The sequence below is a fragment of the Panulirus ornatus genome, chromosome 18 (assembly GCF_036320965.1).
Source record: "Panulirus ornatus isolate Po-2019 chromosome 18, ASM3632096v1, whole genome shotgun sequence".
Classification (NCBI taxonomy): domain Eukaryota; kingdom Metazoa; phylum Arthropoda; class Malacostraca; order Decapoda; family Palinuridae; genus Panulirus; species Panulirus ornatus.
The window spans coordinates 43,212,074-43,234,575 of record NC_092241.1 but is presented as its reverse complement, the minus strand read 5'-3'; the positions used below and the strand labels follow the sequence as shown (position 1 = coordinate 43,234,575).

General features: G+C 40.0%; 2 protein-coding genes across 6 annotated transcripts in view; one reads left to right on the top strand and one right to left on the bottom strand.

The window, feature by feature from the left end:
- Positions 1-275: 275 nt before the first annotated feature.
- On the bottom strand, positions 276-1,127 carry LOC139754936 (uncharacterized). Its single transcript, XM_071672755.1, has one exon. The coding sequence runs from the start codon at positions 1,125-1,127 to the stop codon at positions 276-278; it is 852 nt and encodes a 283-aa protein (XP_071528856.1).
- Positions 1,128-6,191: 5,064 nt separating this feature from the next.
- CkIIbeta (casein kinase II subunit beta) overlaps positions 6,192-22,502 on the top strand; it is a 598,395-nt gene continuing 582,084 nt past the window's right edge. The window contains exon 1 of one of the 5 annotated variants that reach the window (XM_071672999.1): positions 6,192-6,325. Coding sequence is in view for 2 of the 5 variants with exons in the window: in XM_071672996.1 (XP_071529097.1) it covers positions 6,268-6,401 (134 nt within the window). In the remaining 3 variants the exon portion in view is untranslated. Of the gene's footprint in view, positions 6,750-22,502 lie in introns of all 5 variants that reach the window. The other 4 variants (XM_071673001.1, XM_071672996.1, XM_071673000.1 and 1 more) reach the window with 4 other exon arrangements.

Genomic DNA, 22,502 nt, shown 5'->3' with positions numbered 1-22,502 from the left:
TTTGAAGAATGTATGTGAGAAATACTTAGAAAAGCAAATGGATTTGTATGTAGCATTTATGGATCTGGAGAAAGCATATCTTTAGCTGTTTCAAGATGTCTTCAACCAAGCTCTTAGCACCCTTCTGCCTTATCTGGATAAAACAAAGGAAGGACTCTTTAATACAGATTACTTTCCTCTCAAAATCAACTTCCACGTACCTCACTACCTCTGACATCTGCTCACGGTGTGCTTGTTCAGAAGTCGAGTCGAACATGAGACCATAGTACTTGGCTCTACGAATGCTTCTCAGTAAACTGGCGAACAGTGGATGCCGTCAGGTGGATGAACGCTTTCTTGACACTTAGTGAAAAATAAGACGTGGATCCAGCATGACCTTTCACATAGGTCAAGTGTTCTTTCATGACAGGATTAAAAATGGTCAGTAGTTTCACTAAGCCAAGAAAATTTCCTACATTGGCGTCATGATTATCGTCTAGCTGAAGTGACTCTCTGTATCCTTGCAAAGCCAGGTTCTGAGTTGCAAGGAATTCTATGCTGTGAAAGATTCTTATCAAGATATCACGCCACTTCTGCTTTTGCTTCTCAACCTGTGATTCAAGTTTCGTGTCCATAACTCTGTTCTCAGCTAAATTTCTTTCCATTTTCCACTGGGTGAAGCACTTCTGGTGATTCTTGGCATTTTCATGAACACTAAACCTTTCTTGTTCCAATGAGGATTGATGGTCTGACCTGGAAAAGAGAAGACAACAGATGCAAAATGCTGACTTTTTAGACGGTGAATAGACCAGCCATTTGCGAGTCACTTCCTCACTATGAACATTCCCCAGTTTTCTCTTGAACCAAGTTTTGTTCATTGAGCAGTTCTTTGTTGGTAGGAAAGGCCCCTCACTAATCTGGAAATACTTTAAACCCAACTTTATACTTTCTGTTCTTAATGCATCAGACAGAATTGCTTTTCCGATATCCTTGTCAAACTTCAGAAGTCCAATGGCATGTTCTTTGATTACTTCTGGTATGGCAGTTCGAGACTCTTTGACACCATCCACTTCACTAGGTTCAGTGTTCAGGTTCAATCTTGTCAGGTAAATTTTTGTCAATACATTCAACATCATCACCAACTCCATTGTCTTCCCCTCCTCTCATGTTAACATTCTCTCTGGCACCCTACTCTTAACCTCGTCATACTCAGTTTTATCTGACTTTATTTCCTCTTTAGCTTGTGACACATTTGTACTCGATCCATCTTCAGATTCCAACAAACATGTAGCAGGTGCAGGTGTCTCCAAGGAACTTTTCAAACTACTTGATCCAGGCATTTCAAGGAAGGACATGAGGAACTTGGCTGATTTTTTGGCTTCCTGTGTCTCTATCTTTCGTCTTTTTCGCCCTTCAGCTCCACTTTTCTTTTGTGAAAAAACGTTTCATGGTCTTCTTAAAATCACCTAAAATAAAGAAGGAACACTTTTCATTAAGATCATTACATTTCATTTATACTAAGTGGTATCAATTCCAGAAGCAAACTCAAGATATTTGGTTCCATAGTAAAATTTTACTTCATAGTCACACCACTACTCAAGTCTCAGATTCTGCAAGCCCTGCAGATTACTACCGGGAACTAGAACAGATCCAGACATACTGCCAAAATCTTTATCTAATCCTACAAATTAGCCGACAGTATATTTCGAACAAAAATAACTATAATCCAAATGATATTTGTCATACTAAGAAAAATGCACCGGATGTCCACAACGGGCTTGATTAAAAATGTGCAAACAGTGAATATATATATAAAATATATAGAGTGTAATTATAAACTGTTGAGGAGTTAGGCCAAACTTAAATTTATATAAACTCTTAAAGACTTAAAGACTTATTTCATCAAAGTTGTAACGTAAAAGTGGTGATGCAATTGATAGTAACAGAATATCACTATAGTTGAAAAATAGGCGTTTTATTTTTATCTCAAAACTAAACCGTTAAAAATGTCAATCGGATAGCATATTTCCCCAAGATGAAAGAAGGGCATGGAAACACGTTAAACAACACTAACAACGCTTTATTGATTGAGATACTTAAGGTCAAATAGTCCAAAGACGATGAGCTACTGAAGGTAAAGAAATACAGCGGAAATGGAGAGGTAAGTTGTGGCTGTCTGAAAATTACGAGGTAGGCTTGGCAGCAGTCCTGTGATGCTGGTGAAGATGTCAGATAAAGCAGAAGCACGTGAGCGAAGTGCTTGGATGCCGTGTCCACCTGCACCTCCTGTAGGAGGTGGGTGTGGATTTTGGCTCCTGGAGTGGCTGCCGGATTTTGCTCGGATTGCAGGAGGTTCCTGGAGTTGTGAGAGGGTGCTAGGGTTGCAGGAGTGCCGCGGGCGAGGCCGTAGGTCCCTTGTTACAGCTGCTGCTCGTGATGGGCGAAGACGATGTCCCACGCGAGTCCTGCCAAAGGTAAACGTTGGAGATGAGGCACTACAATGAAACCTGTCCAGAAGATGAAACATCAGGAGTCAAACTGGGCTCCTAACGGAGGAGACGCCCTGTGGGCGGCTTGAGTCTGGTCACATGGCCACGACTTCAGATACCGTATTGGTGCACTTGTCTACAACCAGTCGATTGCCTGACTGCCTCCCTGTGGTGATACCCAGGCATTCAAGAGCAACGAGGACAAGTCTAGAAAGAGTAGCTATTCCCAAAGGGAATCAGAGACATCGAAGCTGAATATCGCAAATTCCTGACCTCTCTCAAAGCTGTTGGACTGAGGTTAGGTCCGTAAGAGCGGCGCCTTTCTTGGAAATATTCAGGTCATCTATGATTACAGCGGCACCTTTTGATCTACCACCGCCGAACATCGAGCGTGGGTGTCAGGGATTAATATTGCAGGTGCAGCCGTAGTTTAGAGTCACCAAACACATTTTCCGGCGATTATTAATTAGGTCAGGGTGTAGTATCTCTACGCTTCCCTCTCTCACTTTGCTCCTTCCCATCTAGCTCCTCTGGCCGATCTATCTCTGTGCTTGTTGATGAATTATCCGCCCCCCACCCCCTCCCTTTGTCCATCAACAGTGATGTCCCTCAAGGTTCTGTCCTGTTTCTCATACTTTTCTCCTTCTTCATCAACGATTTCCTTTCCTCCACAGATGATCAAATGCACTCATACGCTGACTACTTAGCACTGCATTCATCTACATCCTTCAATTCTGCTTCTTCTTTAACTCAATCTGCATCTCGTCTTGACACAGCTTCCTTAATAAACTCAGACTTGGACAGGATATCTCAGTGGGTTGACGAAATCTAGTTAAGTGTAATGCCTACAAGACCCAGTTTTTACCCATCTTTCTATCGAAAACTCCTCATAACTCTCGTCTCTCCTTTGACGGTTCTCTAATGCCAGCTCTTAATACATTGAACTTACTTGTCATTACTGTAACATCCATTCTTTCTCGGAAACCCAACATTACGGGAATAGCTAAGTTTGCCTCTAAGAAGCTGTGTGTGCTGTTTCGATTTCAAAACTTCATTTCTTCTGGACAGTTGTTCCGTTTATACAAAAGATTGATTCTTCCTTGTATGGAGTATTGCTCTCACATCTGTATGGAAACCTGAGAGTCTACTCGATAGCGGTCCGACTTATAAACTGTCCCAGGCTAAATTCCAAACTTGACCCCCCTTGCCCTACGCCGCAATGTTGGTTCACTTTTCCCTTCTTTATAGGTACTACTTTGGATTTTAGCTCCCGAGAGCTGGCTGCCTGTCTGCCACCACCACTGGCTAGACCACGCAATGCTTGGCAGGCTGCTGCTGTATGGCCGTCGGCAACTCAAGGGTGGGCCAGTTTGATACCTGCTTCTTTCCCTAAACTTCGAAGCTTTGGAACTCTGTACCCACTCGTGTCCTACCTAATAACTATAACCTACCATATTCAAAAAGACGGGTTTTCACTTCCTCCAAAATTCGTAAATATTTTTTCCTTTCTTTTCTTTTCCTCTTTCATAATTCTATCTATACTTCATTAAGGCCCGGCCTTGATGTGGTTTTTTTTGTCTGTGACTGGAGCCTTCAGCTTGAGAAAAACGGTGGGGTCACACGCTGCCGCCTGCCAGCTATGGCGTCGCCAGTAAGGTGACACTTTCTGAAGCGACATTGGGTCGCTAAAACCTCAACTCGTTTCGAGAAGGCTTTTCTAACATCCATCTTTTTTTTTCCCTTCATTAAGGTAATATCTCCATCTGTAGGAGTTTTTCCCTCATTCGTGCCTAAAGGTTTTATTTTTTTTAAATCGCCTATGTTCAGGAGCACACAGACAATCCATCCTTCTCAACAACGCAGTTCACTTGTCTCATAGACGTCTTACTTTTGACACGCTTAACCTTTTCCTAAATCTTTGTTGTAGCTTTCCTAGGTAATGATTCCTATGCAAGTACTAATTCATTTGCTTCTTTAATGATCTTTTCCATTTTTCATAAACCACACACACTCGTTTGTGAGACCAGGCTGCAGTTCAGAGCAATTTCCAATGTTTCTTAAACAAAGGCACATTCACGCTTGTATGCTTCCTTGGCATTACGCCTTCCTCCGGTGACACAATATTAATGAAACAATGCTTCAAACGGTTATCAAGCGTTCTGCATTATTTTTTCTTTAGCACACACGGAGAGATATCTTCAGGACCATGAACCTTATCCTGGTCAAGGCTCTTTAGCAATCTATTTTTGTCTTTTCTAGCAACTTCGTGCTTTCTAAATGCTAGTAACTATTCCATCTCGCTGGAGAAAACCATTTTCAACTTGTCATTTAGCTCTTCACACATCTTTAAATAGTCCTAAACGTCCTTACTCTGAATCCCTTAGCCTGATTAGCTGCACTTGAATTGGCAATTTACTCCTGATGAATGTATGAAAAAGTTTTGGATTATCACCTGGTTTGTCCAAAATATTCTTTTCATAGTGTCTCTTGTGTTCTTTCCCTCTCTTGCTGTACTCATTTTGTCACTTATTATATTTTGGTTGGTATGCAGTTTATACTTCCATAGTACATCCCTAACAGTGTTTTTTTTTTTTTTTTACCTTCTTATATCTTTTACTGGACCACACCTTTTCTCCTTTAACCTTCTCCCTATTTACAGCTCAAAGTACCAATGTTCTAACTTCGATGTAGATTCACAGAACCTTTCCATTGGTGACATATGTTACAGTAAGAAACCCCATTCCCATTGTATGTTCTATAGGAAATTATTCAAAGGTGTTCACAGTATTATCATCACCTCGGCGATATAATCAATAAGATATCTCTTGGTTCCTCGCTAACCACGCACTCGAGCATTATATGTTCACTTTTTTCTTAATTGGTGTATAATGTCTCAAATTTTCAATTTCTATCTTACTGTGTTCAAAGATAAGCTTTAATAATGATGGCGTATCTACATCTCCCACCTAGTATGTTCCATGACAAGCAGATTATGGAAAATTTTATACTCCAAGAACTTGTCTCCATGACTTTCTACCTTGTATATCTGTATCGTCTGGGAATGGCGGGACTGGTCTAAATATAATGCATAACAATGCATTTTCCTCACTGTTCCATGTTTAGTGAGTTAGATTCCAGAAAGACTTCTGCCACGGCTGGAGCACCACACTTGAACAGACAAGTTCTCAAATCTACGGACATTTCAACTTGATATAATACTTTCGTGAGTTCAGAATATTACCTGTCTCCTGTGTATAAGGCTTAAGCTCATCAAAAACAGTGTGTATGTCCATGTATCGCTAATCTCCTGGTATATGGATGGGCCATGTTACCGTGTTATTCTAAGTCGGTTGATTAACTTCTAAATTAAGCTTCTGATTACGTTAATGCGAACGTGCGGCCGCGAAATCTTAAGTAAATTATATCATGTACACATAATCAGGTTTTTGGATTAACATAGCTAAATAGACAATACGCAGCATCCTGAAGACATCTACTGAATAAGTATATTTGAAGTGGACGAGTTTGATTATTTATATTAAATTGATAAAGTACCACACGACCATAGACGTATCGCACTGAACGTCCCCTGCACTGAGAGAGACTGATTGCACGCTTTGAATATGATTGAACAAGTGGGATTCTCCTTTATCTTCTTTGGACGTCCACATTATAGAAGGGGAAGGAATTGTTGTATTTTAAATCATTCTATAATTGTTGCAGGAGGGAAGAGTATGTAAGGGAGGTAGAGAGGCGACCCCCCTAGCCCTCAATGTGTAGTGGTGGCGGGAGGCAACAGATGGCAGCACTGGCGCCCACCATCCTCACCCTAGCGTGGCAAACATTCAGAGGAAGCGGTCAGTATTTTTACTTTTTCCCACCAGTATTATCAATTCAAGTAAAGTTTCAAGTCTTCTCTTGTGGATATGTAAGGTGATGCAATGATCTCACACTCTGGAGTACTGAATATATAGTCAGAATACGGAGTTAGTGCCGGTGTAAATATGCTTATGTCAGGTGGTGACCTGAGACTGGACGTCCATGGCCTTGGCTTGAAGCCGTAGTAATGCTTGCTATGGTACTCTGTTGACTACTCCTTTGAACTGTGAACTTAGTGATGAGTTGTGTGCGATAACTGAAGGATTCTCCAGTATTTTGTATCAACGAACAGCCAAGGGAAATCGCTGTGTGATGACATAGGACCAGTGATAAAGGGACGGGTCCAGGCCAAGAATTTCTCCCTGTCCTAGCTATTATGGACAGAACAATATCATCAAACGGGTATAGATCTCTATGATAGTTCCATATAAATTGTCTTAATCCCTATGATGTAAATTGAGCCCAGTATATCCTGTCTATAAAAGAAATTTGATAAAAGATTGATATAAAATTGTAGCTTAGCACATGTGATCATGGCATGGCTAGGATACCACCAAATATAATGTTTTGGTAAAGTGGTACTTTACGGACGCAATTAAAATCATAGTTATCGAATTTTTGCAGTTAGTGGAACATCATGATACTTGCGAAGTTGGCTTTGAAGTACGCACTGGCTATGGGTACGTGGTCTTACCTCTAGTTGGGAGGCTATGGGTATGTGAATTTTTTTTACTTTAGAGGCTTGGCGATTCTAACATCAATAATTGAAGAAAGTGTTTTCAATGGATTTTTTTTTTTCACAGAGGAACTGTTTCACCTTCAGCAATCATAAGGAAACTTAGTTCACTTAAACCCTAAAATAAAATACAGCAGATTCACTGCAGTTCCCTAAAAGGTGTCAACTAACACTATGAGTGTTTATTTTTCCTAATGTATGAAGTTTGAATATGACTTTCAAGTTTAATATATATATATATATATATATATATATATATATATATATATATATATATATATATATAGAGCGGGGGCTGGAAATCCTCCCCTCTCAAAAGAAGGAACAGAGAAGGGGGCCAGGTGAGGATATTCCCTCAAAGGCCCAGTCCTCTGTTCTTAACACTACCTCGCTAATGCAGGAAATGGCGAATAGTATAAGAAAGATATATATATATATATATATATATATATATATATATATATATATATAATAGATTTGAATGTTTTTTCCTCCAGAAACTTGAATTTCATTTTTTTTATTCAAAATTTTAAGCTGGAATTAAGGAAAAGATTAATATGATGCCAGATGTATCAAAGTTTTTAAAATTTATGAAATAGATGGCATAATTCAATTGAAATAGTCACAGAAGTAAAAAGTATTACAAGTGGCCACTCCCTAAAGTCTGATGGGGTCTTAGCTCATTTCGAGACTCGGAAAGTATACTAATAATGTCCTAAGAAATAAGTTATTCATGGTGACTCGTCAAATTATAACCTAAGGGTAATGAAAGTTCAGTTTGACCATAGACACATGTACCCAAAGTATTTAAAGTTTTTAGTTTTATTTTTTAGATAATGTGGAAAATGGCCGGTAGCTGATTAATTAGCTTGGAGGGAGGGGCATGGTTATTCTGACTAGAATGTCAAAAGCAAGTAAAGGTCTAGTTTATGTCTGTATTGTTATTATCTCTTATTGAGCTGTCTTTAATGTAATTCTTGTGTAGTGTTTAGAGAATACAATGACAGTTTTAAAGCTTTATTTTGATTATTGTATTTAATATTACTATATAAAGTGACATGAATTTATGTGTATTGAGGAAAATGTGGGGCTGATTCATGTAAGAAGCCTAGGAAAACACTTGTAAAAGATATCAACACAACTTATAAAAACATAAAAGAAATGGATCAAAAGTTTATTTGATTTATACTAGTTTGCTGTTTCCTCTGTTTCACAAGGAACATGAAAAATGGCCCCATGATATCACATCCACTCTGCAGTTGTCATGTATATTGCCTTCTGTCCACAGCCAAGTCCCTCAGACCTTTAAATCATGTCCTGTGATGATTTCATTTATTGGATGGCACTTTGGTCCATACTGACATTTTGCCCTTTTCCTTAGGTTGGTTAGGTTTTCGGGTTGGATTGGGTTTGGTTGGTTTACATATGTTCACCAGGGTCATTAAAGTTCGGGGATGAGCTATCAGTAGAGACCAGCATGTCTGATGTCTGCTGTCCTATACACTGCTTCAAGACCAGAACCACTATCAACATAAGAGCTCCACAGACCCTTTCATTGTTTCACCTGACCACTTCATCTACCATGGAACTAGTGACAGTATGTTGCCCCACAAACCACATAGCTTCAGTTCTTTTAATCCTGGGCATCCCTGGGTTATTCATGTTAAGGACCTCATAACTCAAAGGCTCTTCCATGCCATATATCAACATTAGACTGGTGCTGAGAATAGCATAATCTCTTGGTCTGTCATTTGTTGAATGATCGTGGCATTTATGTGATGCTCAGTTATGGTTGTGGTGTGAAAAAATGCCGAGCATTTGGATAGCTCTTGTCTGCTAAAGATTGTAGGTAAAATTTTCCTAAATTCTACAGGTATTGTACATCAATAAACACTGCATTTACTCAAATATATATATCTTTATCGATATTGTTTATTTATTATTGGTCCATGAAAATTGATGTAATGCTGCAAATCATGCTCTGCTACAAAAGGCAGTGTCACACTTTTTCTTGCAAATTTCTCTTAGGGAACTCATTTTGATATTAGTATCATTTTGGACATCCAATGATTTTTTTTGTTAGATTTGTTAGTCGAGATTTTGTTTGGTTGACCTTGTTTTTCACATGGTTTTTGATGTTTTGAACAATTCTGACTTATTTGTCATAAATCACCTCATTTTGTGATTTTCCCCATCCAGAACCTTGGTTCCCACCTTAGTTCCACCATTATTGTTGGATAAAGTGGTAGGAATACCTCAAAAGGGAGTGATTTGAAGATCAGAATCATGCAAAACACAAAATCATCAGAAAAACATAATTTCAACCTGCAAACTGGTGATGTCCAAAATTAATTTTACCTTCATTTTTGGCCCATTGGATGGTTTGCTGGCACCTAGCGGCCTAAACCCAGTTTGCTTTGCCCCTCCTCTTTTGTTATTTGCTAACAAAAACCGTAAAGTCAAAAGAGCATTAGGATTGTTTGAAGTGAAATTGATATTCATATTATAGTATTTCTGTGATGATCCTCAATTGTATAGACACCCAGGAAGCACATACTTTTGGATTCAAATTCCTGATAGGTTGTGTATATATTTGAATAGTATAGACTGTATTTGTTTACAATCTGATTGCTCAAGGCCACATGTGGTGCTTTACTTGGAATTTTTAATAGCTAGCCACTCTAGTGTTCATTTGCACTTTTATTCCTTTTACTTGATGGAACTTTAATAAGTACAACATCTGCGTACTCCTTTAGTAAGTTAGGAGCCCTAATGTGTGTGTATTTTGGTGAAGCAGGAAATCGACAACTGAGCAGTTCAACTTATGTGACTATGTTTGCTGTTGTTCAGTAGATTGTAAGCCAGCAAAAACAAGGTATTGGGAGAATCTCCATTGGAAAAAGTGCCTTTGTAAGTGACTTTATTTTACACACTAAACACTTGCATTGAGGAACAAAGTTGCCCAGTACCGTGTCCAAAGCTACTAACGAAGCAGCAGATAATACTTTTATCTGTTATTTATGCTATTTATTTTTTCATAGTTGATTGTTGTTTCCTGTGTTGGTGAGGTAGTGCCAGGAACAGATGAATAAAGGCCATATTTGCTAACATCCATTTTTCTAGCTGTCATATGTAATGCACTTAAATTACAACTCCTTATTCACAACCAATCCCCACAGAACATTCCATGGTTTCCCTAGGACTCTTCATCTAGTAATTTTTCAATGACAGTTGACATTTGTGGTATTCCTCTGTAAAACACATTTACTTCCACCCTTTCAGTGGAAGATGATTTGGAGAAAAGTATAATGGAATTTTCAGTAGATGACATATTACAAGTGAGGAAAATATTGAATTTTCACAGGGGCCATAATTGATCATTCTAATACTTACAGCAGAAGATATAGGCTGCCTTCATTTTTACTGCAGTTCACAGACCACTGCTCTGCTTATGAGAAACTGTCCCAGCTAGAGCAGTCACCCTATGGTCAGTGACACTTAAAAGAGGCTAGGTTTGTTAAGTAATGACAAAAGACAGGGACAGGTTGAGGTTAACTTTTGTCAAGGGGCATTTAGAGCACTTGAGATGGACCTTGCATTACATGTCAGCTATTAGATTTAAGACGTTCTATCCTCATTTTCATTTGCAGAAGAATATCCTGATAGTGTTATTTGCATTTAATTTGAAATAATATCATTTTGCTTTGTTTAAGATTTTTGCACTTGCTTCATTCATGTTTTGTAGTGTGAGATTAATGATTGAAGAAGGGTATTTTCATCCGACATATCAGTAGTAGGGAGGGCTATGTAAATCAGGGAAGATGAGAGATCCATTAACCTTAAAGTAGGTGAAACGCTTGAAAATTCAGAGAACCTCAGTAAACCTCACTTGATTTTGCTGCTGAAAGTTAAGAGAACTTGCAAAACCCTCACTTTACCTTGCAGCTGATCGACCTTGCTTTGTAGTGTTTTCAAGAAACATATCAGTATTGTTGTCTGCTCCATTCTACCCCCCAACACACACACACACACACACACACACACACACACACACACAAACACAAACACAAACAAACATGCAAAAGATGTTTGCTGCATAGTTTATGTGAACTTGAATGCTACATAGTACAGAAACCATGCTTCAGTTGATTGGGGTTCATTAAGTTATCCTAATGTACCCAAATGAAAATCATTTTACCCAGATGAAGTGAAAGTTTCATGAAATGAGCTAAATTACATTGACACAATATTATATATGTAGAGGCAAAACTACCCCCAAGCAAAGATAACACTATTAGCAGGGTACGCATGATGTCCTCACCCGACTAACAGAGAAAATCTAATATACAAATGAATTCCTGCATAAGTCAATGATACAACAAAAAGTCTTATTAATTTATTTACAAAAACAAAAGAAATATAGCAAGAACAATCTCTGCTAAGTACAGAATAGCAAATACTGAGGTCAGTTTCCTTTCAAAACTAAATGAAACCTTATCCCCAACATTAAATATAAGATTTCCAAAAGTTCACAAATTGTTTGCATCCAGGGTTTCACCATTAACACAATGCCTGGAAATTTTCATAATTAGTTACAACACAGGTCATTGTGGACAGACCTTTCTATGCTGGTCAGTTTAATAGTTCACACACTTTTAGTGTAATTGCCCCATCTGTAAACTCCACTGTGTATTAACCCTAAACACCAAAACCACTTTGTCACATTCTAAGCCCTGCTCCAACAGTAACTCCACTTGTTGATCTGCCTCACCTCCCAAGTTGAATTCATTTCTGGAATCCAGCCCTTGTACTTAGGTCAAACTGACCCTTCCTCGTAACTGTGTGGTCCTCCAGCTTAATGCTAAAATCCCTGCAGTTTAACTACAGCTTGGAAGATTCTAAATACTTTTCCATGGTCATCTTACCTTTTTCTAGGTACTTTTCCACAGTCATCTTAACAAAATCTGATCCACACATCCCCTTGCTCTTATTTTTATTCTGCTTTCAGTCACTTCCATCACTCTTGCATACACTTTTCCTGGTGTATTTAAGAGACTTATTCCCCTTAATTTCTATGCACATCTATAGCACCTTTTCCTTTGACTAAAGGAACAGCAATAGCTTTCACCCACTCCTCCAGCACAACCCTCTGTTGCATCCACTCTTATCATACTTTCTCTTCCATACCTCAGCATTTTATCCATAATCCCTTTCACTCTAGATGCCTTTCCTACCTTCAGTTTCATTATTGCCTTTCATTCCTCTCTTTTTGGCTGTAGGCCCCTGCACTTGTATCCTCCTTCCATCCTCCATACCCATACATGTAACATCTGCCGTCCCCCCTTCTCACGCAGTCATTAGTTCAAAATATTCTTTCCATCTTCCTTTCATTTCCTCCTTTTGATTCAGTAATTCCCCTTCCTTACTTCTCACATCAACATTTCCACTCTTACATCCACCTCTTTCCTTTTTCACTTCCTCCCAGTATAGCTTTGTATTATCCAGAAACTTTTCACTTGACTCTTCCAAAGTCTTCATCTACTACTTGCTTTCCTCTATCAGCTTCTCAACATTCCTTTTGCACATTTTGTATTCTTCCCTCCTGTTTGCTGAACTTTCACTGGTACAGTCCTATTGAGCTGTTTACCATATGCCTTTTTCTTTCTTAACCATAAATATAAAAACCTTATTTGATTCCTTTCCTCCACACTTCTTACCAGATCAGTCTATGGCTAACTCTACAGCTGATAAAGTTGCTCCCCATGTTCAACCTTGGATGATTCCATTTCTAACCCTCCACCTTAACTTGTATATTTTCCGTGAGCAGTCTTCCAAATACTCTCCCGGCTACAGGTAGATAAAATGTATGCTCCAGATGCCATATTGTACCAAGTGGCCGCTATTAGATCACTTTTTGAGTCCTAGAGGAATGTGCCTTACTTGCCTTCTTTGCCTCCATGTAAAAATCAGATGAGCATCTTGGAGCATGCTTTTGTGTAGCCCATCCCTAAGAAAGGAGACTGCTCCATCTCCTCATATTTCTACCATCTCAAGAGTCCAAAACCCTCCTTAACTTTTTTCTCAAACACTTAAGACTACTCCTTTCTTTCTGATATTCAGTATGGATTTTGTGACTCGCTTCCGGTTCTCTTTTCACGGATGTTGTTGAAACTTTTAGCCCTCAGCATTTGAAAAGGTATGGCATAACTATTTGCGTTTTTTTTTTTTTTTTTTTTTTTTTTATATACTTTGTCGCCGTCTCCCGCGTTTGCGAGGTAGCGCAAGGAAACAGACGAAAGAAATGGCCCAACCCCCCCCCCCCCATACACATGTACATACACACGTCCACACACGCAAATATACATACCTACACAGCTTTCCATGGTTTACCCCAGACGCTTCACATGCCTTGATTCAATCCACTGACAGCACGTCAACCCCTGTATACCACATGACTCCAATTCACTCTATTCCTTGCCCTCCTTTCACCCTCCTGCATGTTCAGGCCCCGATCACACAAAATCTTTTTCACTCCATCTTTCCACCTCCAATTTGGTCTCCCTCTTCTCCTCGTTCCCTCCACCTCCGACACATATATCCTCTTGGTCAATCTCTCCTCACTCATTCTCTCCATGTGCCCAAACCATTTCAAAACACCCTCTTCTGCTCTCTCAACCACGCTCTTTTTATTTCCACACATCTCTCTTACCCTTACGTTACTTACTCGATCAAACCACCTCACACCACACATTGTCCTCAAACATCTCATTTCCAGCACATCCATCCTCCTGCGCACATCTCTATCCATAGCCCACGCCTCGCAACCATACAACATTGTTGGAACCACTATTCCCTCAAACATACCCATTTTTGCTTTCCGAGATAATGTTCTCGACTTCCACACATTTTTCAAGGCTCCCAAAATTTTCGCCCCCTCCCCCACCCTATGATCCACTTCCGCTTCCATGGTTCCATCCGCTGACAGATCCACTCCCAGATATCTAAAACACTTCACTTCCTCCAGTTTTTCTCCATTCAAACTCACCTCCCAATTGACTTGACCCACACCCCTACTGTACCTAATAACCTTGCTCTTATTCACATTTACTCTCAACTTTCTTCTTCCACACACTTTACCAAACTCAGTCACCAGCTTCTGCAGTTTCTCACATGAATCAGCCACCAGCGCTGTATCATCAGCGAACAACAACTGACTCACTTCCCAAGCTCTCTCATCCCCAACAGACTTCATACTTGCCCCTCTTTCCAGGACTCTTGCATTTACCTCCCTTACAACCCCATCCATAAACAAATTAAACAACCATGGAGACATCACACACCCCTGCCGCAAACCTACATTCACTGAGAACCAATCACTTTCCTCTCTTCCTACACGTACACATGCCTTACATCCTCGATAAAAACTTTTCACTGCTTCTAACAACTTGCCTCCCACACCATATATTCTTAATACCTTCCACAGAGCATCTCTATCAACTCTATCATATGCCTTCTCCAGATCCATAAATGCTACATACAAATCCATTTGCTTTTCTAAGTATTTCTCACATACATTCTTCAAAGCAAACACCTGATCCACACATCCTCTACCACTTCTGAAACCGCACTGCTCTTCCCCAATCTGATGCTCTGTACATGCCTTCACCCTCTCAATCAATACCCTCCCATATAATTTACCAGGAATACTCAACAAACTTATACCTCTGTAATTTGAGCACTCACTCTTATCCCCTTTGCCTTTGTACAATGGCACTATGCACGCATTCCGCCAATCCTCAGGCACCTCACCATGAGTCATACATACATTAAATAACCTTACCAACCAGTCAACAATACAGTCACCCCCTTTTTTAATAAATTCCACTGCAATACCATCCAAACCTGCTGCCTTGCCGGCTTTCATCTTCCGCAAAGCTTTTACTACCTCTTCTCTGTTTACCAAATCATTTTCCCTAACCCTCTCACTTTGCACACCACCTCGACCAAAACACCCTATATCTGCCACTCTGTCATCAGACACATTCAACAAACCTTCAAAATACTCATTCCATCTCCTTCTCACATCACCGCTACTTGTTATCACCTCCCCATTTGCGCCCTTCACTGAAGTTCCCATTTGCTCCCTTGTCTTACGCACCCTATTTACCTCCTTCCAGAACATCTTTTTATTCTCCCTAAAATTTACTGATAGTCTCTCACCCCAACTCTCATTTGCCCTTTTTTTCACCTCTTGCACCTTTCTCTTGACCTCCTGTCTCTTTCTTTTATACTTCTCCCACTCAATTGCATTTTTTCCCTGCAAAAATCGTCCAAATGCCTCTCTCTTCTCTTTCACTAATACTCTTACTTCTTCATCCCACCACTCACTACCCTTTCTAAACAGCCCACCTCCCACTCTTCTCATGCCACAAGCATCTTTTGCGCAATCCATCACTGATTCCCTAAATACATCCCATTCCTCCCCCACTCCCCTTACTTCCATTGTTCTCACCTTTTTCCATTCTATTTGCGTTACTTCTTTTATTTGTTTTTTCTGCTTTTCTTTGTTCCATGAGTATAGCTTGCTTTCTAGCAGTTCCCTTCCAGTAAGTGTTTATGGAGCAATTTCTCCCACTTATATTGTCAACAGGGATGTTCCTTAGGGTTCTATCCTGTTACCCATCTTCATTCTTTTCTCAGTAAATGGTCTCTTTTCTGCTTCCAACCCTATTGACTCTGATGTTGATGCTACTTTCTTGCTTCAGCTTGCCCTTCCCTTGTCTTTCAAATAATCAATTTCTTTCCTATGCAGAATGTTTTTATGTGATCAGTTTGAACCTGTGCAGCATTTAGAATAGGGAAGCATTAACCTAGTTATAATTGATTGTGTAGAAACTCGGTTTCTCCTTATACATCAGTGTAAGTCATTTGTTTTCCCTTTTTCCCTTATGTTAACATAAACATGTTAGGGATAACCATATCTTCCACACATCTGTAAACCTTGTGTAAAGAGCATTACAAATTCTGCTTTCTAAGAGATGAGGTGTACAGGTGCTACAGTTAAAGTGCATATATTTCTTACTTAAAAGGGTTTTATATGCCCAAGTATGCAGTACTGCTAACACATCTGAGGTGGCTCTTTCTCCACCTCTCTGTTAAGCAAAGTGGGATGAAAAGCCTTTCATTTCATTAAATCTGGCATCACCTCTTTGACCATCTCTTTCTGTTTTGTGTGTTGTTGCTTTTGTCTGTCTCTGTTATTTTAGCTGCTGTTCTCGAGCTGTCTGCATGTGGTCTTCCCTAAGGCATGCCTTTGGCAGCTGCTTCACACAGTTTGTGTGGAGAGTGGCCTTATGAAGGTTAATCAGTTTTAATGGCCATTTGAGGGTTACAGTTTCAGTACCTCCTCGTTCCCTTACATGGCTAGGCTGTGAAATTCTCTTCCTCATTTTGGGTTTCCGTCTTATAAACTTTCTACCTTTAACCCTTTGGTTGGAGTCGTAAAGAAAATCATGAGACTCAGTTTTCCTTCTCATTGTAGAGTACAGTTAAAATCCATTGCTGTCTAAAAACAATTGGTGTATCTTGTGTGGTTTGTTGACCATCCCCAACTAAGAAATGATGCCAGGGTCCGGTAAGGTAGTGCCCTCATGCAGTGGATGACTAAAATTTCATGTACAGTGACTCGGTCAGCTGCCTGCTGCCACCCACACACACACATACATTCAAGTGTCCCTTTAAATCTGGGCTTTTGATATTTTTTTTATGTTTAGAGTTCATTCTTCATTGTGTGTCTTATTTATTGCTATATAGTATATTAATAAAGTTGCCTAATGATCAGATATGATTTTTTTGATGAGTACTCGTGAACTTTTTGGCATCCCTTTAAATTTGGCTCTTTTTATTGCCCTTTACTTCTCAGTCTTTACTTCTCAGTCTCATATACCTAAGGCAATAAATCTGTTGTAGTTGAGGGAGTTGGTGCCAACCTGTGGGCATCAGATTATGAATAATTTATTTTCATTTTATGTTTTTATTCACTACTGTTAGATGATTTTGCCTGTATGCCTTTCACCTCATGTATGTTCAAGCCCCGATCGCTCAAAATCTCTTTCACTCCCTCCTTACACCTCCAATCTGGTCTTCCACTTCTCCTCATTCCCTCCGCCTCTGACACATATATCCTCTTTGTCAATATTTCCTCACTTATTCTCTCCATGTGACCAAACCATTTCATATCCTCTTTGTCAATCTTTCCTCACTTATTCTCTCCATGTGACCAAACCATTTCAATACACCCTTTTCTGCTCTTGCAACCACACTCTTTTTATTACCGCACGTCTCTCTTGCCCTTTCATTACTTACTTGATCAAACCACCTCACACCACATATTGTCCTCAAACATCTCATTTCCAACACATTCACCCTCCTCCGCACAACCCTATCTATCGCCCGTACCTCGCAACCATATGACATTGTTGGAACTACTATTCCTTCAAACATACTCATTTTTGCTTTCCGAGATAATGTTCTCGCCTTCCACACATTCTTCAACGCTCCCAGAACCTTTGCCCCTTCCCCCACCCTGTGACTCGCTTCCTCTTTCATGGTTCCATCTGCTGCCAAATCCACTCCCAGATATCTGAAACAGTTCACTTCCACCAGTTTTTCTCCATTCAAACTTACCTCCCAATTTACTTTTACCTCAACCCTACCGAACTTAATAACCTTGCTCTTATTCACATTTACTCTCGGCTTTCTTCTTTCACATTTTACCAAACTTGGTCACTAGCTTCTGCAGTTTCTCACCTGAATCAGCCATCAGCACTGTGTCATCAGAGAGCGACAACTGACTCACTTCCCAAACCTTCTCATCCACAACAGACTACATACTTGCCCCTTTCTCCAAAACTCTTGCATTCACCTCCCTAACAACCCCATCCATAAACAAATTAAACAACCATGGAGACATCACACACCCCTGCCGCAAACCAACATTCACTGGGAACCAATCACTTTCCTCTCTTCCTACTCTTACACATGCCTTACATCCTCGATAGAAACTTTTCACGGCTTCTAGCAACTTACCTCACTCACCATATACTGTTAATACCTTCCACAGAGCATCTTAATCAACTCGTATCATATGCCTTCTCCAGATCCATAAATGCTACATACAATTCCATCTGCTTTTCTAAGTATTTCTCACATACATTCTTCAAAGCAAACACTTGATCCACACATCCTCTACCATTTCTGAAACCACACTGCTCCCTAATCTGGTGCTCTGTACATGCCTTTACCCTCTCAATCAGTACCCTTCCATATAATCTCCCAGGAATACTCGACAAACTCATACGTCTAATTTAAACACCCACCTTTATCCCCTTTTCCTTTGTAGAATGGCACTATACATGCATTTCGCCAATCCTCAGGCACTTCACCATGAACCATACATTGAATATCCTCACCAACCAGTCAGCAACACAGTAACCCCCTTTTTTAATAAATTCCACAGCAGTACCATCCAAACCCGCCGCCTTGCCGGCTTTCATCTTCCGCAAAGCTTTCCTTCCTCTTCTCTGTTTACCAAATCATTCTCCCTAACCCTCTTACTTCGCACACCACCTTGACCAAAACACCCTGTATCTGCCACTCTTATCATCAAACGCATTCAACGAACCTTCAAAATACTCACTCCATCTCCTTCTCACTTCACTGCTACTTATTACCTCCCCATTTTCCCCCTTCATCAATGTTCCCATTTGTTCTCTTATCTTACGCACTTTATTTACCACCTTCCAAAACATCTTTTTATTTTCCCTAAAATTTAATTATACTCTCACCCAAACTCTCATTTGCTCCCTTTTACACCTCTTGCACCTTTCTCTTGACCTCTTGTCTTTTTCTTTTATACATCTCCCAGTCATTTGCACTATTTCCCTGCAAAAATTGTCCAAATGCCTCTCCTTTCTCTTTCACTAACAAATATTACTTCTTCATCCCACCACTCATTACCCTTTCTAATCTGCCTACCTCCCACCTTTCTTATGCCACAGGCATCTTATGCACATGCCTTCACTGCTTCCCTAAATACATCCCATTCCTCCCCCACTCCCCTTACGTCATTTGCTCTCACCTTTCTCCATTGTGCACTCAATCTCTCCTGGTACTTCCTCACACAAGTCTATTTTCCAAGCTCACTTACTCTCACCACTCTCTTCATCCCAACATTCTTCTTGTCTGAAAATCTCTACATATCTTCACCTTTGCTTCTACAAGATAATTTTCAGACACCCCCCAGTTGCCCCTCTCAGCACATTAACATCCAAAAGTCTCTATTTTGCATGCCTATCAGTTACCACATAATCCAGTAATGCTCTCTGGCCATCTTTCCTACTTACATACATGTATATAAGTATATCTCTTTTTAAACCAGGTATTGATAATCACCAGTCCTATTTCAGCACCCAAATCTATAAGCTCTTCACCATTTCCATATACAATGCTGAACACCCCATGCATGCCAATTATACCCTCAACTGCCACATTACTCACCTTTGCATTCAAATCACCTATAACTATAACCCAGTCTTGTGCATCAAAACTGCTAACACGCTTACCCAGCAGATCCCAAAACACTTGCCTCTCATGATCTTTCTTCTCATGACCAGGTGCATAAGCACCAGTAATCGCCCATCTCTCTCCATCCACTTTCAGTTTTACACTCTATCACATACTCCAACTCCTGCTTCAGGAGTAGTGCTACTCCTTCCTATGCTCTTGTCCTCTCACCAACCCCTGATTTTACTCCCAAAACATTCCCAAACCACTCTTTCCCTTTACCCTTGAGCTTCGTTTCACTCGGAGCCAAAACATCCAGGTTCCTTTCCTCAAACATGCTACCTATCTTCTTTTTTCTCATCTTGGTTACATCCACACACATTTAGACACCCCAATCTGAGCCTTCGAGGAGGATGAGCACCCCCCCGCATGACTCCTTCTGTTTCCCCTCTTAGAAAGTTAAAATACAAGGAGGGGAGGGTTTCTAGCCCCCCTGCTCCCGTCCCTTTTATTCGCCTTCTACGACACGCAGGGAATGAGTGGGAAGTATTCTTTCTCCCCTATCCCAGGGGATAGGGAAGAAAGAAGTACTTTTATATTTTGCATATATCAGTATCACTTTATTTTTTCTCCTAGATTTACAAAGTGTCATATTTGTTTATTCTTTTTATTTTGTACACGCATGTTTTGCTTCTGGTTGATCATTTTTGTTTTCTGGGACATTGTCGTTTGTAAGCATAATAGCTACTGAAACTACTCTCAACTGAACCAGACAACCTCATTCAGCTTCCCCCAAAATTGATATTTTCCTGATTTGAGACATTTTGAAAAAGTGATTGTGATCATGCTTTGATATCATTTTTAGAAGATTTGGTTGCTGTGTGAGGCCACTTCTTGAAGCATACCGTGGGAATCTGTCGTTGGTTGATCTTGAGACAAGTTGTTAATAGAGCCATTGGAAACTTCATGTAACCTCCCATGGTAGCTGACTTAGCTTACTTTTTATGTTATTTGAAAAATGTGATCGTTATGATCTCGTGGAATATCTGCTGTGGGGTAGGTTATTGAGTTCAAGTTCATTCGAGCATAAGCACCCAGTACTCAGTCCTTTCACATGGTAAGTGAGAGTAGGTGACATTGTTGACATGTTTTTTGCTATAACCTTAGAAAACAGTAAATCACGCTTACTAGGTGAAATTAGGAAAGGTTTTTACTGGTTTTGTGACTGGTGACTGAGTTTGGTAAAGTGTGTGGAAGAAGAAAGTTAAGAGTAAACGTGAATAAGAGCAAGGTTATTAGGTACAGTAGGGTTGAGGGTCAAGTCAATTGGGAGGTGAGTTTGAATGGAGAAAAACTGGAGGAAGTGAAGTGTTTTAGATATCTGGGAGTGGATCTGTCAGCGGATGGAACCATGGAAGCGGAAGTGGATCATAGGGTGGGGGAGGGGGCGAAAATTTTGGGAGCCTTGAAAAATGTGTGGAAGTCGAGAACAGTATCTCGGAAAGCAAAAATGGGTATGTTTGAAGGAATAGTGGTTCCAACAATGTTGTATGGTTGCGAGGCGTGGGCTATGGATAGAGTTGTGCGCAGGAGGATGGATGTGCTGGAAATGAGATGTTTGAGGACAATGTGTGGTGTGAGGTGGTTTGATCGAGTAAGTAACGTAAGGGTAAGAGAGATGTGTGGAAATAAAAAGAGCGTGGTTGAGAGAGCAGAAGAGGGTGTTTTGAAATGGTTTGGTCACATGGAGAGAATGAGTGAGGAAAGATTGACCAAGAGGATATATGTGTCGGAGGTGGAGGGAACGAGGAGAAGAGGGAGACCAAATTGGAGGTGGAAAGATGGAGTGAAAAAGATTTTGTGTGATCGGGGCCTGAACATGCAGGAGGGTGTAAGGAGGGCAAGGAATAGAGTGAATTGGAGCGATGTGGTATACAGGGGTTGACGTGCTGTCAGTGGAGTGAATCAAGGCATGTGAAGCGTCTGGGGTAAACCATGGAAAGCTGTGTAGGTATGTATATTTGCGTGTGTGGACGTGTGTATGTACATGTGTATGGGGGGGGGGGTTGGGCCATTTCTTTCATCTGTTTCCTTGCGCTACCTCGCAAACGCGGGAGACAGCGACAAAGTATAAAAAAAAAAAAAAAAAAAAAAATATATATCCATGGCCTTTCCCATAATCAACTTAGCACCTATTGTAATCAAGAATTGTCCTCATCATTTGTCCCTTACACATTTATTTTTGATACCCATTTGTGCAGTGCAGTTATTTATCGTAAAAAGAGAGAAAAAGAATTATGTGGTGCATGTAAATAAGTACCAAATATTAGTTTGCTCTCGCCATAGACACAGCATTGAAGTATGACATGGTTGTTTTGCAGTGGTAATGTAGTGTTTAGAAAATAGAGTAAGAGTGGCAAAACAGTGTTTGGAGCATTAAGATATGTTGTTGGGTAGGGCTGTAAAGATCAGAGAAATGATGAGGTTCATCAAAGTAAAAGATAGACTTTTAGAAGAGAAACAGAATTATGAAAACCTCACCGAACCCCCTCACAGCTAATATTTACCATGTTAAATTTTGTTATAATTGTGCTTTATCAGTCCGTTTTGCCTCCTTCCTTGTGATGAACCATGTTAATTTGGTGATTTGTTAACTAGTGAGTGCATTCAGTGCTCAAACCAGGTTCAGCACACATTTTTCAGTGAATGAGTAACCTGTGGAATATAGATGTCATTAGTTTTGAATATTTTGATTGCATTATTAAAGCCTGTGGAAAGTAAATAAGGTTTTATTGGTTCTGTTGATTTCTAGAAGTGTTTTATCGACTTATATATATATTAATCATGTTTTCCTT

Bases quoted from the DNA above. Each gene is read 5' to 3' on its own strand.
- LOC139754936 (XM_071672755.1), bottom strand. From the start codon at position 1,127: ATGGAGTTGGTGATGATGTTGAATGTATTGACAAAAATTTACCTGACA.